The sequence below is a fragment of the Mugil cephalus genome, chromosome 16 (assembly GCF_022458985.1).
Source record: "Mugil cephalus isolate CIBA_MC_2020 chromosome 16, CIBA_Mcephalus_1.1, whole genome shotgun sequence".
Lineage (NCBI taxonomy): Eukaryota > Metazoa > Chordata > Actinopteri > Mugiliformes > Mugilidae > Mugil > Mugil cephalus.
Window position 1 is genome coordinate 2,099,188 of NC_061785.1, and position 19,220 is coordinate 2,118,407.

At 40.8% G+C, this 19,220-nt stretch overlaps 1 protein-coding gene across 5 annotated transcripts; it reads right to left on the reverse strand.

Moving 5' to 3' along the window:
- Nucleotides 1-3,248: 3,248 nt before the first annotated feature.
- gprc5c (G protein-coupled receptor, class C, group 5, member C) lies at nucleotides 3,249-14,426 on the reverse strand. 5 transcript variants are annotated; one of them, XM_047609523.1, is made up of 6 exons: nucleotides 14,147-14,425; nucleotides 10,706-11,738; nucleotides 7,400-7,519; nucleotides 7,180-7,280; nucleotides 5,493-5,590; nucleotides 3,249-4,039 (listed from the first exon to the last, which is right to left on the reverse strand). In XM_047609523.1, the coding sequence occupies exons 2-5, from the start codon at nucleotides 11,709-11,711 to the stop codon at nucleotides 5,513-5,515; spliced, it is 1,305 nt and encodes a 434-aa protein (XP_047465479.1). In that variant the 5' UTR covers nucleotides 11,712-11,738; nucleotides 14,147-14,425; the 3' UTR covers nucleotides 3,249-4,039; nucleotides 5,493-5,512. The 5 variants fall into 5 exon arrangements, with proteins under 5 accessions (XP_047465479.1, XP_047465478.1, XP_047465480.1 ...); XM_047609522.1 differs by having other exon boundaries at nucleotides 14,142-14,425; XM_047609524.1 differs by lacking the exon at nucleotides 5,493-5,590 and having other exon boundaries at nucleotides 14,142-14,426.
- Between the last annotated feature and the right edge of the window lie 4,794 nt (nucleotides 14,427-19,220).

Consider the following 19,220-nt stretch of genomic DNA (forward strand, 5'->3'; position numbering starts at 1 on the left):
AAACCTTTGGTTGATTCGACTTTATTTATATAGTTTTTTTTATTTTACCCCATATTTTTTATCTTTTTTTTTTTTTAAATACACATTAACACGAATTCAGGAGCTGAAATCAAAAGGCAACAAGAGCGTTTTGCGAGATTTATTTGTGTTTTAAAATTTTTTTATTTAATTGCAGATTTGCACTTGTTTGTTAAGAACTTTGTGATTGTGATACAATAGAAATAAAATTAGTTTCTTACTATTTTTATTGTTCCTTGTTACATTTATTATTATCATTACTTTAATCTTTTCTTCTTGTGCTGTGACTGGATCCCACTGCTTAGTTTCATTCCCGTGGAAGAGCTGCACCAGTTTTCAGTGAAACATTATCGTTGTGCATCTAATTCCATCGTGAAGTATTTTCAGTGTTTTCTGAGAGAAGCAGGAGCAGCTCGTTGTTCTAATACAAACAGAGGCCGAGTCTCAGGGTCGTCGTAACCCGACATCATCACGGAGGAGGCGTTTTCCATCGGTTTTGTCACGTGTCTTATCTGCTCTGCAGCTGCACCTATTTAAGACTTATTTTCCTTTAACAGGATCATGTGTAAGTGAGAATCTCTGATAAAACCCGTGTGAGAGTCGAGGCCCTGTGAGCCTGAAATAGACGTAGCATCAGCTCCTGAGAACACTCGGAGGTTATCAGGCCGCAGCAGTCGGCTCGGTCGTAAATCAGAGAGCAGCTTCGGTAAAGACCAGTGAAACACGAGGCGACGCGTTCAGGACCCGCAGGGAAACTCTCAGAACGACACAATGAATAATGTATTAACCAACAGTCGCTGATAATAACTGAAAACAGAGTTAAATACATGTAATATCAGTTTTATCTTCACATCTGTCACTAAAATGAATAAACCCTCAACATTGACCGTCTGGACTCTTGGTTTTACCTTCACATTTCCTCTTAAAAACAGTTTGGTTTAATTCTTTTCAACATAACCTCGTCTGTGTCATTTTACACTTATTTTCTCATTCTGACAAACTGTTTTAACACTAAAACCAAAAGAAAAGGTTTAATTTTTCTCTGTGAAAACCGTAAACATGGTGCATGAACCGTTTTTATAGCAATAAAGTGTAAATCTAAAGTGTAAATTTCAAAAGCTCACGTACAAATTCAGCAAACAACAAAGTTATTTTTAACTATTTACATTAAAATGCAGGAAAAGCATCGCAAACTGTCCTTAGTAACTATGGACTGATGCATTTTTTCCACCAATATTTTATTTTTTAGGCTGGGGATCTCCTCTTGCCAGCTTTTTGCTTTTCATCATTTTCTCCCGTGCACCAACATGATGGAGATATTCAGGAAAAAGTTTGGCGTAAATTATTTATAATGAGTCTCAGTTTAAAACTGGTTTATAGTTTGAAGTTTTCACTTCAGATTCAGTGACGCTGCGTTTTGCTGCTACGTCGTCTTAAACTGGTCGTGTGATTTTGACGCATTTAACAGTAAAAAGGACTCAAACTGAGTCAGGTCTCCATCATGTCAATGATACTAGCGCACAGACACATAAAAACACATCTTATTTATGCCAGTTCATTAAGTACACGAGTTAAATACATTTAATATAAGAGCCTTGCACTAAATATTATCCTCACATCTGTCACTAAAATGAATATAAACCCTCAACTTTAAAAAACAACATTTAAATAAAGAGGACTATATTTATACGATTTTGCCAGTTCATTAGGTACGCTAGTGAAATGCATTCTAATATAAGAGTCCTGTTTATTTTATGTCACTCTGGATGAACCTGCATGAAACACCCACCGGCCAGTTTATTAGGTACGCTAGGTAGAACAGATCTAATGTAACGTGTCCTGCTCTAAAATCCTCCTTCATGACTCTTCAAATGTGCAGCTGATGTTGAAACAGCGTCAAAAAGGTGCTAATCCCATTAGCTTAGCTCCGCTAAATACAACACGTGTCAATTCAAACCACAATGAAAACGCACACACAAGAACTTTCATGTAAATGTGATTTAGTGCAGGACGGTTATATTTCTGCTCTAATTTATATGATCTGGCAAATAAAACAGCTTTCACAGCTTATTCTAAAATATGTATCATGTCCCCAAGTCATGACACCGTGTGTCTGTTATTCTGAACTAACACTGAGCTGCAGACCTTTCATGGAGCTCGTGTTGTGTGTATACAGTCTTTTAAATGACACATGGTGTGTTCGCACAGTGTTATTGTATTTCAGCTTTGAATAAATTGTGATGTTTGGCTCGTGTGTGTGTGTGTGTGTGTTTGTGTGTGTGGTTTGATTTCTTCCAGGTCTAAAATCCATCTGTCAGCACGTCAACAACACCAGCGACGCTCTGACTCTGGACTTCACCACGTTTTGTTTTGTGAAGGATCTGAGGTGAAGATGAGTTATTTCCCAGAGAACATGTAGCAGCTGAGACGACGCTGACCTCCTCTCAAACAGACGTCCTCTGAGTCTATTCGATGGAAAATGTCTTGGTGTTTAAATAAACGCTCTCTGCTCTGCATCATTCCCCCCTCAGCGCTGAGAGGACGTGCAGTGATTTAAATGCAGCGGCAGCAAAGAGCAGAACGTTGCAGCTCATCTGATCTCGTGGGAAACCAGATAACTGATCAATTATTTCCTCCGATAACCTCGGTGAGTTCTGCCCACGGACGTCGGCATCGATCAAACCGCCTCATGAACATGATTGAGTTTGACGTCCTGCTGTTATTTCCTCTCAGGTCTCGACCACACGGACCGATGCTGTTAATGTTGTTTAATTCTATGCAAAACACGCAGTCATGCAGCGACACATCTCCTCAGTCAGGGATTATTTTCTATTATACAAATAGATCAAACATATAAACAGAAAACTTTTCTTTAACTAAACTGAACTATAAATCATTTATTATTTAGACTATTCTCCACACTGACCTATAAAGTGTCTTCATCCTCTCTCTTTCTATGTCTCTCTCTTTATTTCTTTCTCGTCCACCGTTCATTACAGGAACCAAGGAAACGCACCTTTTTAATCCATTTCTCTCATGACCCGTCTACAATAAATGCATTTGTATGAATGAAGATGTGGTCGTTGTTGGTGAATTATGAATAAATATCTATGATCTGCTGTTTGTCGAGTGTCGCTCAAACACAGCATTAAAGGATCAACAAACCTTCACACTTTCTGCAAGTTAAAGCCAGAAATACACAATAATCTGCAAAGAAACAGACACAACGCTGGGGTACCATGTTCTGTATTTCAGAAATACTTGGAAATAAAAGAAACCTACGCGGAATTAAAGATGTGCATCGTGGTAAGTGAGTGAAACAGACTGGATTTCATCTAATCTCGTGTTTGTTATAAATTATTTCAAATAATCGAACAGCACATAGAAGTGCTTTAAATATCAAGTACACACATTCACACAATACTTGGATGCAGTGGAGGCCACAGAAGTGACATCGTACTAATTCATTCAGCTTTATGTGTTTGTGGTTATTAACAATATTCACACAAAAAAAAAAAAAACACATTGAAAATTTAAACTTAACTGTGCAATAATCTTAAAGTTAACTGAATGCATGACTTCTCATAGCTTGGTGCCACGTTTACCCCGTCAGTCCCGACATTAGCAAGGATTTTCTCTGCCATTGTTTCTGTGCCATCAGCAGGTCGAGGTCCAGCAAAGCGCTCACGGTTTAACTGTCAGCAAACGTTCGACCATTGTAAAAATAAAACAAAACAAAACAAAAAAAAACTCTTTGTTCTGCAGCAAAGCCACAGCTTCATCCCCGCGCTTCGACTTCCAAATGAACCGCGTCGCTGTCTGATACCACGCGGAGAGTCGGTCAATAGGAGGTTTATCTGTTATTCATCGTGCGGAGGCTGGAGGTTCCCCTCAGATCCAGCTTAGGGAACCACCAGCAACGGCAAACGTGCACAGTCACAGGCAGCAGATCAGAAGACGCGAAGTTGTTTCGACTTGAAGTTGTTCACCACCGAGTGTTTGTCCTGTGCACATCATGACCCTGCAGGAGAGAAAAACAGTGGATGAGTTTCATCTTTTTTTTTTTTTTTTATGCATTAAATAAAGGTTTAAAATGTGGACATGAAAGTGCAGCTCGCTCAGGAGTGGAGGACTAAAAACATTCTCATTTTCACACACTGTGACACGTTTCCTCCGTTTGACTTCTGCTAATAGACGTAAAAACGACAAATGTGACCATTAATTCATCCTAACAATGAATCAGTTCAGTGTCATCGTTCATCCAGTGAAACAAAAGCTGGAATTGAACTCGTTAAGATGTTTTCATCCACGTAGCTTCTTCAGTTCTGAGAAACATCAACTGAACTTAGATTCAAGAAGTTGCTTTTGATTCAGGTTGTTTCAGGTTGTTTCAGGTTGTTCCAGGTTGTGTCAGGTTGTTTCAGGTTGTACTGCCTGCACAAAGATGGACGAACCCTAAATGAAGGTGGTTTTGAAGCGAAGTGGTGTCACTGGTTGTCGCCATCTTGTGACTCCACTGAAACAAAGGCATCTGGTCTCCAGTCGATGTTTTTGAGAACTGAAGAAGCTGCTTGGATGAAACATCTTGAAGGATCTTATTTGAGGAACGACAAACCCTCCATGAGGACGGTTTGAAGCTCAGTGTGGTGCCTCCAGGCGTCGCCATCTTGTTTCACCCCATGTAGCTCCATGAGGCTAACGTTAGCTAACACCTCTCGTTTAAATCAACCGCTGCCTTAATTATGCACAATTTAAATTTAATTGAAATAGGTGAATTCTCTACAAATTAATCACAAGTAGAGAAAGTTTTTAACCTGGGGGTCAGACTCTAGTAAACAATAGTGGAACTGCAACCTTTGCTACTTCCGCCCGGTGGTTTTTGCCTGGTTTATGCTGCATTGTTGCAGTTCTATCTTAAAACATGGGATTTACGAGCAACCAGGCCAATAATCAGGTTGATCTGGTGATAGATAAGCAAATGAATCTGAATGAATGAGAATACACAGACACAGTCTGTTAGAGTCAGCGCTGACCTCCTCCACGCATGAGAGCTGCAAACCTTCCAGAACCACATTAAAACCTTTAAAACCTACAGAACATGTGAAGAGAACGAGTCGAACCCTTTTTCACTGCTTCTCGCATTTTTAGCAAGAATAAATAAATCAGCCGGTCGAACCCGGCGCGTTGCACAGAAGAGGTGTAAGACACAAGGCCTTGAGAGAGCGAGCGGCAGACAAAGGAGTGATTCATGGTCAACCTGTGGAGGGACGTTGCCATGGTTACGGCAGGAGCCGAGAGGTCGAGACACAGAGGCAGGAAACGAGGAAACAGAGAAGCATCTGGAGGCAGGAGAGTGATAACGAGGAGGACAGTGGAGGAGGAGGAGAGCTGACGAGGCTAGAAGAGAGGAGGAGGTGGAGGAGGAGGAGGTGGGTGGAGGAAGAGGAGGTGGAGGAGGTGGGTGGTTGACCTACGTTGGACTCTGAGTGTGTGTTCAGTGGGTGTAGGGGGCTGAAGGGCCGGTGGATGCTCGGGGAATGGTCAGGTCCTGGGGCGAGTCCGAGGCGAAGCGCTGCGTGGAGTAAAACACGAAACACATGCGTCAGGTCCTGGTTCTGATCCGTTCTGATCGGTTCTGATCGGTTCTGATCGGTTCTGATCGGTTCTCCTCTGCTTTACGGAGCTCTGGTTCTGTCTCTTCACTAAACAGCTTGTGAACTGTTTCACACAGATGTTGACTTCCCGTTTTGTTGGCTGGAGACAGTTGTGTTCTCTGTGACATTTATTTATAACCTGACATTTATACAGGATATATACAGGGACGTGTAAGGTTCAGGTTTTATCTGGTACCGGCGGCAAAACAGTTTAAAGAATCAAAATCAGAGCCTTTTCATTTTAAAGGCATTAAAAAAATATAAATACAACTAAGATTAAGACATAAATGAACCAATATAAAATAAAATTCATAATTATCCTAATAAAAACAGTGGCTTCTATCAGAGACGCTACATTTCTCTAAATGCTGTGAGTCGCCAGATGCTGAATCTAATTCCAGGTGTTGGCTCCTGGTTGCAGGTTGAAGCCCAGTCAACATCTTCTGAGGTGAATCCAGACAAACTTTAGACATTTTAGACTAAAGTCACTGCCACAGAAATGAATGAACCAAAATCTGTGTTGCTTTTTGGCCTGGTTACTTCTGTTTGCATAGTGTGTTTGCATAGCGCCGCCGCCATTATGGCAGCGAGTATCGGTACCGTTCCCTGGATATAGGCACGGAAAGTACAAAGGTGGCTCATTAGGGATTCTAGTTTTTGTGCCACCTACACATGCAGAACAACCAGTAGTATCTGTTAAATGCAAAACATTTGGCGGATGCTTCTTCTGCTTCGGTACAGGAAATGGTAAGATTGAGCTATTGCAGGTTTATGATGCATCATCTCAACAGGCCTCAGTTCACTGCGAACTAAAAATACATTTTACGACGGCAGCAAATGCAGAAGTGCAAATGTCCTGTTGGTCTGTACATGGAGAGTTAAGAACCTTAAACCAGCCGCGTGAATGAAGGGCATTGATGCAGAGGCCTGAGACGACACTGTTCAGCTTTGAGTAAATAATTAAATGTCATTAAACTGTAAATGCCATCACATCATTTGAATTAACAAGCTGATAAAAGGTTGTCAAGGCAAATACTAACAGCAGGTGAGTTTTTAGGGTGTTTCTTCAGTTGCAGTGTGTTGAGGTTTCTCTGCCGCCGTTATATTCACTCTAAGAAGTGTCCAGGAAACCAAACTTATATCTGAACCAGTGACATGTAAACTGATTTTCACACATCTGACGTAAACCTGTATCTTTACTATGACACAAAACCTACACATACGAACCCTGCAGCTGCTGAGACACACTTCATTTATTTCGAGCAGGAGCCTGAGAACGTGCATCCGATTTATTCCTCCGCGACATGTTCACCTCATAATTTCCATTTTGAAACACCCTTAATGTTGTCTTGTTTACTTTAATTTTGCTGAACATGTGTTCTTTCCCAGCGGCCCTCATTTCCATGATGATTTGCCTACAGTGGGAAGTGTGTACGCGGGTCGTCTGGGAAGCGCGTCACCATTAATATCATATTCAAATGTCTCAACAAACCACTTTTATACTCACATTTCCCACCGCTTTGGTGATGAGGGCGATCTCCGTCGGCTGGTAGACGGAGCTGCGCATCTGACCCGTGTAGCCGCTGTACGGAGACACGGGCTTGGACACTGTGATGGACGGAAGAAAAACAGAAAAGGGGACAAAGGTTTTACATTTCACCGGTATTTAGTCCCTCTGAGAGAAACCTCTCAGGTCTGTTAAGCTGCTGAGTAATGTCGTCCTCCACCTTGTGCGAAGGACCCAGAGCGATGACTGGCGTCGCTCTTTTGGGCTCCTGACGCCAAATATTTCCCCTCAGACGAGACCGTTGCCGGGGGGATGAGTGCAAACGCAGGACGTGATGTTACTGGTGGGAATCAGAGAGTGTTTGCCGTGATACAGCGGTTAGGGATGTAGGTAGGAACTCGTTAACAGGCTGCGAAGAAACGCTGACTAAACACTCATCACATCTTCTGGACGTTTCAACACCGGCTTTAGCTTAGTCATTTATCATGTAATACACTCAACTCATAGCATTTTTACGTCACACACGAAAGGTGCATGAAACATACGCCCTCTTACGTTTATTAGGTACAATAGTCCGCTCTAAGCAGAGATTAATTATCGGCTTATCTGATCTTAAATAAACAAAGAGCGCCTCCCTGTAGATTTCTGAAGTCTCTCCTCGTCTCCTCCTGGAGTCGACTGGATTCAGTCCAATAAATCTTTCTTTTAGTCTGAGTTAATGTGGAGAGAGGAGCTCGTACCTCGTGTTCTCTGCTCCAGAAATGTTCTGGTTCTGCAGCGCTGCCATAAACTCCCTGACTCTCTCTGGAAGATTAGTCTCCAGGGAACGTTTCTCTTAAACGTTCAGTGTTTGTTTGGCTGCAGCCTTTTAACCTGAGCCGACTCCTAAATGGATTAAATTTATTGTTGGGAGTATCGAATGATTGAATGATGACCGACTACTTCCAGCTCACTTTGTTTTATGGCAGAGCTGCTGGTGGTGATTCAACGGGATGATCATGATGGAGGACGGAGGTTTGAGGTGTTGTTAATCTGGGTTTGATTAAGCCTGAATACCAGAACCTTAGTGAGGATATTGTAAAGTAAAATATTGTTAAATTGTTTGTCCTCAGTAATGACTGGAGTCTTTTTTTTTCTTTGACTATAAAGAGCTTGTTCTACAACATCTTCATCAACAACAACAGCCTCCGAGATGAAAACACATTGAATCATCATCACTCTCGGTTATTTTAAAATAAATCTATGCTAACACCCTTACACCCTAAACCCTAACACCCTAACCTCCTAACATCCTAACTCCCTAACATCCTAACCCCCTATCACCCTTACACCCTAAATCCTAACCCCCTTACACCCTAACCCCCTAAGGCTTCATGAAAACCAGATTTAGAGCAGGACCGTTTACATCAGATTCTGTTCACTAGCACCTAATGAACTGACCAGAACTGAATCAGGATTATGAGACTCCATTAGCGTACAGACGATAAAAACATCCCATCCCTGTGGGTGTGGCGACTCTTTAAGCGTTTGAACCTCTTCCCTGCAGCTTTCTAAGAAAACTTGTTTGTTTTCAGTCGGACTCAAAGCAAAGAAAGTAAATTAACAACCTTGAACGGCCCCTTTGCTGGAAGCTGCCTCTGGGGACACTTTCCTTCCAAACTACTTTCATCTCGATTCGTTTTTTATCTCAACTCTAAAACTTTTGAGGGACTGACCACCTTCATGAAAACACCCAGAAGCAAACGCTGATACTCAGCTCAGCTCAGGGTGAATATCACATTCACTGCCGTCATCATTCAGACTGAAAACGACCCTTTGAGGGTATTTTCCTGATGTTTTTGTGCGTTTGAACCCACTGTCTTTCTGTAAACTCTGGTGTATTAGTCTTTGCACATCAGGAAGGCAACAGAATGACTAAATGCAAAGTAAATGTACTTCACCGCTTTCCATTTTCAGTTTGCTCACAAATAAACTTTTCAAGTATGTCGACCGGGGGGCAAATATTTGCTTTAGAGGAAACAGTGGGAGTGAAATTGCTTCTGGCCCAAAGAGATTATGGAGCTTTGCGTCACGTCCAAGTCACATCAGAGAAAATGACGGATGGGAAATCTCCATCACTGACTGCTGAACACGAATTCACTCAACCTTAAGCAAATTAACGTCGTAAATGTTTGCTTACAATGTGGCTTTTAGACGCTTTATAGCTTTTAGACGAGATAAAAACTCACATCAATCACCAGGAATGTCAAAGGTGTGTTCAAATAAACATCCTTTCTTTGTTCCTATCATGTTCAGCTGATTGTAAACCATTTACGACAGAACATATTGCTCATCAGTCAAGAGGTGTGTTCTGCTGTGATGCTTTAAGAGGTTTATGAAGGTGTTTTGCTAGAAATCCTCTAATTTCCAGGTTACCGTTATTGAACGTAGATTAACTACAGGTGGATCTAAAACAAAGCCAAAACAAAGGCAGCTGAGTTTTCTGTCTCTACAGTGATAAACGGCTGGTGAGGAGTTCAGGTGTTTGTGTCAGAATGACACAAAATGAGGATATTATTCAAATTAACCTGCGTTTCCCTTTTTTTTCCACCCAGGTTGATTTGAACAACATCCTCTAATGCGTCAGGCAGAGATTTTCTGAAAACCATGTGTCCTTTACTGGAACAATTTCACGTGAACTGACTGGCAGCTCCTCCTGAGAGGCGTTCGTCTTTGTAATCATTGACCGTACGGGTGCAACGCTTCATCTGACCGCGGGAAAGTGCAGCGAAGCCTAAACGGTTCATCGCAATAAAGGCGAAGACTCTTTCAACGATGGATAATGTAGGAAACTATGACTTATGTGCCGATCTGTCTGTAAAATAATAAAATTCTGGCTGGATTCTTTAAAAAACATTTAAACATTTAACATTTAAAGCAAAGGTCTTTAACGTCTTCTACCTCCTATACCTGCTCTATATTAAACTCAGCCTATATACATAATATACATGATTAGCATCATTTTGCATCAATATTAAGCTATTGAAATCATACACAGGTTAAAATTTAGTGGCCGTGCAACTGCCGTAAACTGAACATAAACATATATAAACATAAACATATATATATATAATATTGCAGTGTGCTTCTGGATTTCACTGAATAGACTCTGGGCTAATAGCAGGGAACCTGACAGAGTCAGTGTGAAATATGCAGCAGCGTGATTGGCTCAAAAAAACTTAATCTATGGGGGAAATTAAAAAAATATAAATAAAAAATGTCTAATCAACCAAAAATCTGCAGTACCTCTGTGGAATCACTCTGTCGAAGACTTAAAAACTTAAATTTGTTCTAATCCTGTGATTGTGGAACAAAGAATCTACCTGGAATATGTCAATAACCAATCGTTTTGAATCAACAAGTGTGATTAGCATAAAACACTAAAGAATACTTCTGTTCTAGTTCTAGTTCATTGACCGACTTCCTTCCAGACTGAGCTCACACATTATCTATCTCTACACTTGAACCTACGAACTTTTCCGTGTACCTTGGCTCGGCTCGTCCATGGTGAAAGCCTTGTTCTCCACATACATGTTGTGGGCGCTCTGCTCCTTCAGGATGGTCTCGTAGCCGACCACCCCCGTGCTCGGGTACAGGACGTCGTTGTACACCTGCTCGCTCTGGTTGCTGCTGCTGCCGCTGCTGCTGGTCAAGCCGCAGATTTCGGGAATGGCGTAGAGGATGGTGAAGACCCAGGCGTTCGCCACCAGAGCGATGGCCAAGGTCGGGTCGTCCCACGTGGGCTCACGGCTCTGAGCGTTCCCGAAAACGTACATGACGATCCACGCCACCCAAATGCACACGGAGAGGAAGCTGGTCAGGAGGATGAAGGCGCCGGACGCCTTCCAGTGCGAGTGTTTGCCGGCCAGGACGGACGCGCTCGCCACCACCACGGCCAGGATCAGGGTCATGACGTAGATCAGCGCCATCACGAAGTCCTGGTTGTAGATGTTGCACGGCGTGGACGCGGCCCTGCCGGCGTCGGCCGTGCCGTTCAGCGGCCCCAGAGGGTGGCGCACGATCGTGATGATCAGCCACTCGGTGTTGATGACCACCTCCACGAGCCACAGCCCCAACGCCCCCAGACACAAGGCCCAGGCCCTGGGCGCCCGGTCGCACCGGGACAGGACGTTCAGCCTCACGCTCTGCATCAGGAGGCAGGAGAAGCAGCCGCCGAACAGCACCCCGAAGAGGAACCGCCGCGAGGCGCAGGTGGAGAAGTCCTTGCCCACGATGAAGGCGAAGGTCAGGCAGAAGAGGCCCGTGACGAAGACCAGGAAGGCGGCGAGGAGCGCGATGGAGCTCTTCTGGTTCCTGTCCTTGACGAAGGGGATGCTGGCCAGGAGCGAGACGAGGAAGACGAAGGAGAAGACGATGCCGGCCGCCGCGAAGGCCTCCAGCACGATGCCCCACACAGCCTCGAGGTCGCACAGATTGAAATAGAGAGAGTCCACTCTGTCGCCGCAGCCCCGCGGGATCATGACGGCGGCCATGACTTCGTCCTGAGTCTCTGACGGCACCTGTTCACACGGACAAACCAGGGAGCGAATGATGAACAATCGAAACCATGTGGAAAGATATTAACAAAGGCTCCGGATACGTCACCAGGGCTGCATCGGAGTAATGTGGTCTACACCCAGTCGAGCAAACATCGCACCGCATGAGTCAACACACAACGCACGGTGACAAAATAAGCAACATGTTGTAATGATTAGCTTTGAAGCATGTACAGTGATAGAAAACTGCATTCAGGCACCAAAAATACCAGAGGAATGTCAAACACTCTGACGTGAATCATTAACAGCAGCAGATATGGTTTCTGTACATTATGATTCACAAATCAAACCTGGAGTTCTATATGTGCACGTATACATAAATACATATTCACATAAAATCTGCTTTGAGAAGCAAAGTCTCCACAGTCCAGTCTTGTCTTTCTGCTGCGTCTGACTCTTTCTCTTTGTCCCCGTCAGATCCAATTACAGCGAACTGAGGACAGTCTCAGAGACAAATCAATAGACGTGTGCTGGCCGACGCTCAGTCTTCCTGAACCCTGTTACTCAATCAGCACACGGATCGTTCTGGAACAAAGAGGCCGTCCTCTTCAGCTCCTCTAATACGTTTAATTTAAAATAAAAAAGCTGAAAACAGAAGCAGAGAGACGTTTCATCCCAGCATCTTCTTTACTTCGCTGAGGAGGAAGCGTCTCTACATGTCCTCCTGCCCTCGTTTCAGCTTTGTCTCCAGGATAAAACCGCGACCTGGATGAATGAGAACCTTCACTCAAACGTCCGCTTTCATCTCAGGGCGTGACTGACGATCACTCAGGGTTCATTTCGAGATGCCTTGTGTTGTTTTTACAGCCGTTGCCACGGAGACAACACGCTCAAGATAGAAACTCAAGGTTCATTTTCATTCCAGGGTAATAAAAAAAAAAATCCAAATATCTAACATACTCCACCACTAATGAACCAGAAATAAATCAAGATTAGAACAAGGACTCTGAGCTGGAGCGAAGGTGAAGTTCTGGTGAAAGACAAACTTTTTTCTCAGCCAAAAAAAAAACAACTCAAGCTGTTTTTTGAAGTCATTTTGAAGTGGGACGCTCCATAAGTTCTGTAAAGTCACCTGATTCGTTTCAAACAGCAGAACTTTTCTACCAGTAAAGACCAAAATAAAAACAAAAATGATTGTAAAAAAACGTGTTGTATGAATGAAAAGTGTTTTGATGTGATTGAAACATTTTGATCCAAAGTCCTAATCGTGACACAATAACTTTAAAATCCCAAACGCAGGTTTAACAGTCAGAGTTTTAACACAAAGTCAAAGTTTCACATAATAAACCAACGTTTTCAGTTCATATATCGAACCAATAAGATGGACGATAGATTTAAGTTTTCATTTTAACCCTAAAGGCAAGTTTGTCATCTCATTACTGAGACACAATAACCCAAAGTTTTTACCTTTAAATGTTAAAACATTGAGATAAAAAGTTGTAAATCTGAGATAATGAGTGAATTTTAACCTTCAAAGACATAAAAATCTCACTTTAGGTTTTTTAAGGCAAAAATTCTGTCTCTGAGGTTTAAAATTCACTTTTTTATTCTTCTCAATGTTTTGACGTATTAAGGGAAGATTTTAGGTTATTGTGTCATAATAACTTTTAAAACAACTTTAGGTTTAGAAAATTCTGTCTTTGAGGGTTAAAATTCACTTTTTTGTTTCAAAATTCCAACTTTTTTTTTAAAAAAAATTGTTTGGCCAATTATGTAACGATGAATAAAACAATACAGGGACTGTTAAGATCACAATTTTTACTTTGATGGTTAAAATTCACATTTTTATCTCAAAATTCCAACTTTTTATTCCCATGTTTTAATGTTTTCAGCTGAACGTTTGGTTTATTGTGTCACTAATGATGATGAATAAAGACAATTTAGACTCTGAGGGTTAAAATTCACAGTTCTAACTGTTTTTTCTCATCGTTTTGATGGAGGATTTAAGTTACTGTGTCATAATAGTGTCTTTTATTCCACTTTGGGGTTTTTAAAAGTTGTTACTACGACACAAAAACTAAAAAAAACAAACAAACAAACAAACAAACAACAACAACAAAAACGCTTAATACGTTTAAACAATAAGAGCAAATGTCTAAATGTTGAACTGAACTAAAATTCTAAGATAAAAGTCATAATAATGAAATGATGGCGCAAAATATTTCATTAATATATCAAAATAAGAAGATAAAAGTATTGACTCATCATCAACATATATCAACTGGTGTTTTAGTGTCTTTTGTTACTGGCACTAATGTTCTTCCATATGTGAACCTCGGTTTGTCCGACAGACAGAAAACAACCAAACAACCAAACAAACACACAAAAAAACATCCGTAAATCTGCTTTAACCTCTGAACTACTCACCACACCTGCAGGTCGTGAAGTATCCGTGTGCGCTGAGGCGTTCAGGTACCTGGATGTGGCGGAGACTTCACCTGGGAGCGGCTGCTAGATCGTCACCTGGAGAGAACACGAGAGCTCAGGTGGACGAAACCATCCGCGGTGGAGACGAAGCTTTCCGATAAAAAAAGGAGAGAGACGCGCGAGCTCACAGCGACCACGCGCCGTGACGACACAACTTTGACCGAGATCCACGAGATCCACGAGATCCGTTCAGGAGCGTCGTTCAGCCCGATGTGACGTCGTGATGCTCTCTCTCTCCCTCCCTCCCTCTCTCCCCCTAACACACACACACACACACACACACACACACACACACACACACACACACACACTTCCCTGAACATGACCTCAAACATCACATTTAAATAACGAGGACGAGGCTTTTGTCCCCAAACAGACGCAGGTTTGTCAGCTCACACTTTAAAATACATTCACTGGCCACTTTATTAGGTACACTAACGGAAATGAATCCATTTTTCTAAAATACCAGGAAATGTGCATGAACCACACACTCATTAAAACACATTATATTTACCACCAGTCACCAGTTTATCACACGGACACATTCTAATGTAAATATATCCAGTTTTTGTGAAGTTAAAACTACATTTCCACCAGGGAAGCTGCATAAACCAAACACCTGCTTTAAAATCCATCATATTTACCATCAGTCACCAGTTTATTAATGGACGTTCAGGTGCATGAAGCGAACACCCATTTGCCAGTTTATTAGGAACACTTGTGGACGTATTCTAGTATAAGAATCCTGCACTAAATCGTCCTTCATGACTGATGCTGAAACAGAATCAGAGAGATGGTGATTCACCTCCATGTAGTTTGTGATGTTTGAATTAAAAGTGTTTCTGTTATTAATCTAATCTAATCTAATCTAATCTAATCTAATCTAATCTAATCTAATCTAATATAATATAATCTAATCTAAAATCGTATCTAATCTAAATTCAGTACATTTATTTGAGGTTGTACTTCTTTGTTGACAGTTGTGGTTAAAACACAGACTATTTAGACATGTGTGGTGTGTAGCGACATCTGGTGGTGAATGAGTGTTGAATTAAATCAGGAATAACTTGGCTGCTGCTTAACAAAGACTTTTATATATATCAGGTCAAGTCAACTTTATTGTATGTTCTGACAACATAACACAGGATTGAAATGACGTTCCTCAAAGGCTAAAACAAATGGAAACAAAATGTGCAAACATTTAAGAATATATAGAAATATATATAAAGAAATATATCTTGTATACACAAAGTAGACTAAAGAGAACATGACAATATACATATACATATACATGAAGTGGCTGATGCAACCCTGAGTTGAATAATGCAGAAAAGAATGAATAAAGAATGAATTTATACACACACACACACACACACACACACACACACACAATATGACACAGATGAACTATGGCTTTTATACAAGGTACAAAACATCATCAGATTTTACAGTTATAACTTGTTAATTTGTGTTTATTTTCTCAGCCATGTTCATGGATTTAAATAAATGCTTTTATAATTTGTTACACATTTTATTATACAGTGAAATAATCCCTGTGTCCACACATGAGGACATTACTATTTTTTATTAAACTACTTCCTGTTTCGAGGATGATGCTTAAAATCTTGGATCCTATTAATCCTCAATATCTTAGACAAAAGAATTAATTAATCACATCACAGTCAAGGTGATGAGAAACGTTGAGTTACTGAGTCACAATATCAGATGTCAGATTAGTGAGATACTTTAATAAAGTATCTACTTTATCTCGAGAAATACACAATAATAATAATGGAATTTTTAAATTTTTTATTCAAAATAAATTAGCAGTGTTAAAAGTCTTAATTCAAGAATATCTTTGTGTTTAGTATTTTATTTGTGAAATAATAACTGTGACGTTGCATGAATCCTTTTTATTCTGAGATTAACTGTAGCTATAATTTATTGCATGACTTTTATTCGCTCAGCTTGAGTGATATTACACTGAGTGTTTTATTATGACCAGTAGCCGACAGCGCCCCCATGAGGACGACTTTAGCAGCAGCACTTTCTTCTTTACCTCCAATCATGTTGACCAAGTTTAGTGGAGATAAAATAATTGAAAATCATTAATAACTTTATTTCTTTTGTAGTTAAAAAAAACAAATTCCAGCAGATGTGGAGCGAAGTAAATGTAAACAGTGTCCAGGTGCCAACAGGTGGCGCTGTAGCAGCATGTCACAGCCTCTTTAGTTCAGGTCTTTGATTTAAAAATTCATTTCATTTATTTATTCCTTGTAAAGCTCTTTTTTGTAGTTTAATTATTGGATCTAGATTTGATTTATAAACCGTTAAACCAGCCTCTGCTCAGTCACGCATGTTATTATTAATAGATATAAGTTAGTAAATGCTTTTATAAAGAACAGCAACTGTTCTGGATCATTTAAGTTTTGTTTTGTTTCCAACAGAGTTTGTGATCTATAATCGCTCCCAAGACTTTATTTTATACGCTCTATTCATTTCCACTCTTTTTAAATTTAATTTTATTTCACGTTTTTTTTTTTTTTTCCTAGCTCCACTAAACAACATGAATTTTGTTTTTCTATTGTGGTTAAACCAAAGGCCTTTTTTATTACTTCCTCCAGGTCTGAGTAAAATATATTTCATATCATTTGAGACACATTTTGGGTAAATGGGTAAAAAAAAAAGAGACTAAAATCCATCTGGAATATTTAATATTTACACTTTGATTTTTATTATTTATATATGTTATTATCATTTTAACCATGTCTCAAATATGCATATTAATATTAATATCTACATTTAGTTAAAGGTAATGAGAAATAATCGGAGAATAAATACATTTTCTCTGGGAACTATGTGGTCATGATGTTGCTGCGTAAACAAACGCTGGTGGATGTGATGTAATAATCCACTCTCCTGGATCCAGGTCACATGTTCAGGTAGATCCAGGCAGATATTTCATGTCTAAGAGGCTTCGGTCAATGATTGAAGGTCCAGTCGACGCTGAGACTCACACTTGTTGCTCAAGAGCTGCTTTATCCTGCTTCATTTGCCTGATCGAGGTCACTCGCTCATTCTCTCTTTTCAGCTCCTCCATCTGGCCAAGTCCAGCTCTTAGCTTTCCACTCTCAGTAATTAAGTCCTCCACCCGGCCCTGGAACCTGGACGCTCTCATAGCGGATGAGTTCCTCCCTCCTCGTTCCCATCGGTCCGGCTCCTCGCGGCCCTCATTGGTCCACTTCCAGCTACAGATCACATGACCTCTCCTCCACTTCCACTTTGGTCCAAATTGGACAAATTCATCACTTGAGTTTTCTGCATAATTCAAAAGGAAACGTGAGAATAGAAGAAGACACAAAGAAAGAAGAAAACTGAGAGGAAATAACCCTTCATACCAGCAGGTGGCAGTGGTATTCATCATTCAAACGGGGCAAATATGAAGAGCTAGCCTCCTAGCCTACCTAGCTGGTAGGCTGGGAGGAATTACTATCATCTGGGAGCCTAGGACGCTAGGAAGAGCTACTATTAGCTGGAAGACTGGGGGGAATAACTATCATCTAGGAAGCTAGGGAGAGCTGCTATTAGCTTGGAGGCAAGAAAGAGTTAGAAAGAGCTATTTTCTGGTAGGCTAGGAAGAGCTGCTGTTATCTCTTCAGGCCTCTTCAGCCAGGTCAGGTTAGTTCAGATTAATTAAGGCCACTGACCAGGCAAAGATACTGCAAATGCTAGTCGAGAAGCATAAGAGCTGTAATCTCCAATGTCACCAGTAGATGGCACTGAATTCTACACAGTGGTCCTTTAAGAAATCTATCCAGAGGATTCCATAAACCTGAACTTTATCTGCAATATACAGACGTAACGTTTCCATTTAAATTAAAGTTTCTATTAAAAGAACTTACATTTCGGGTTCTTTTAGCGGCTGTTTGATTATTTCAACACCCAAAGAGTTTCATTTATGTAAAATCTGAATGTGTTCACATTCATCATCAACTCAAACACCTGTGCTCTGAACTTTATTTATAGATAATCTTCCAGGCAGAAAACACAGAAGAAACAGCTTCAGTCCTGTGTTAAACATTTATTAGTTCTTCATATAAACCTCTGCTTTACAGAAACATTTAAAATGACAACAGATGATGTAAAAACAATGTTTAAACAATGTAAACACGTCATTATACATTAAATCACAGGTTTACCTCTTTTTTTTTATCTGTAAGTTTAGTTTGTTGTGTTGAACTCTGTGAGTTAATGCAGCTACGATCAGACTCAGATCTTCAGAATCCAAACTGAACAAAGCGTCTCAATTCTTCGACAGCAGCTGTTTTGTTTTCACTACATAAAACCACGCCCCCAAACTATTCGATTGACCCAGTAGATCTTTGCAGGAGAATATTTCCAAAGAAAAAGAGACTCCAGAACAAAATATCTGCCACAATAAATTGGTAAGAGTTGGCAAAAGTTGGTTAGTTAGCAGCAACTACTGGAGCTTGAAGCTTGACTGGTGTGCAATCAGCGTTAGCGGCGGTAACAAGGCAGCAAAGATGGTGACGGCTGGGCTGCGAAAAAAAGCTCAAATAGGTGCAGAAAGCAGGAAATCAATGCTCTGTGTCGCCACCTGTTGGTTGCTACTGCACATACAGAATAACTGGAGGAAGTGAAGAAGAAATGAAGATGTGTCGTCCATCTTTATGTGCATTCTGAGTAGTGAACTCAAACTATTGGCTTGAAGCATCTTTGTGACTTTTTGAGATTATCAACAAAAACAGCAAATCAGCTAAATCGTAACTGAGTGTCCTCTACTGAGTGAGGATATTTGGTGGATTCCAATTCACCGTCCTTGAAGTTTAAGCTCCCTGTCTAAGTCCACGCCCACACAAATACGATTTTTAGTTGAAAACTACATAAATCTTGCATGTTTTTCTGTCGACCATCATGATGGATCCATATTTTTCCACACTTCTATGAAACCAGGTCCCAGGGTCAAAAAGACAAATATGGAGCCTGTGCGCTTTCTTT

Coding starts and splice junctions, on each gene's coding strand:
- gprc5c (XM_047609523.1), bottom strand. CDS start 11,711: ATGGCCGCCGTCATGATCCCGCGGGGCTGCGGCGACAGAGTGGACTCT. Junction 7,520..10,705: donor CATGGACGAGCCGAGCCAAG/GTACACGGAAAA, acceptor GATTCCCACCAG/TAACATCACGTCCTGCGTTT. Junction 7,281..7,399: donor CTCTGGGTCCTTCGCACAAG/GTGGAGGACGAC, acceptor CGTCCATCACAG/TGTCCAAGCCCGTGTCTCCG.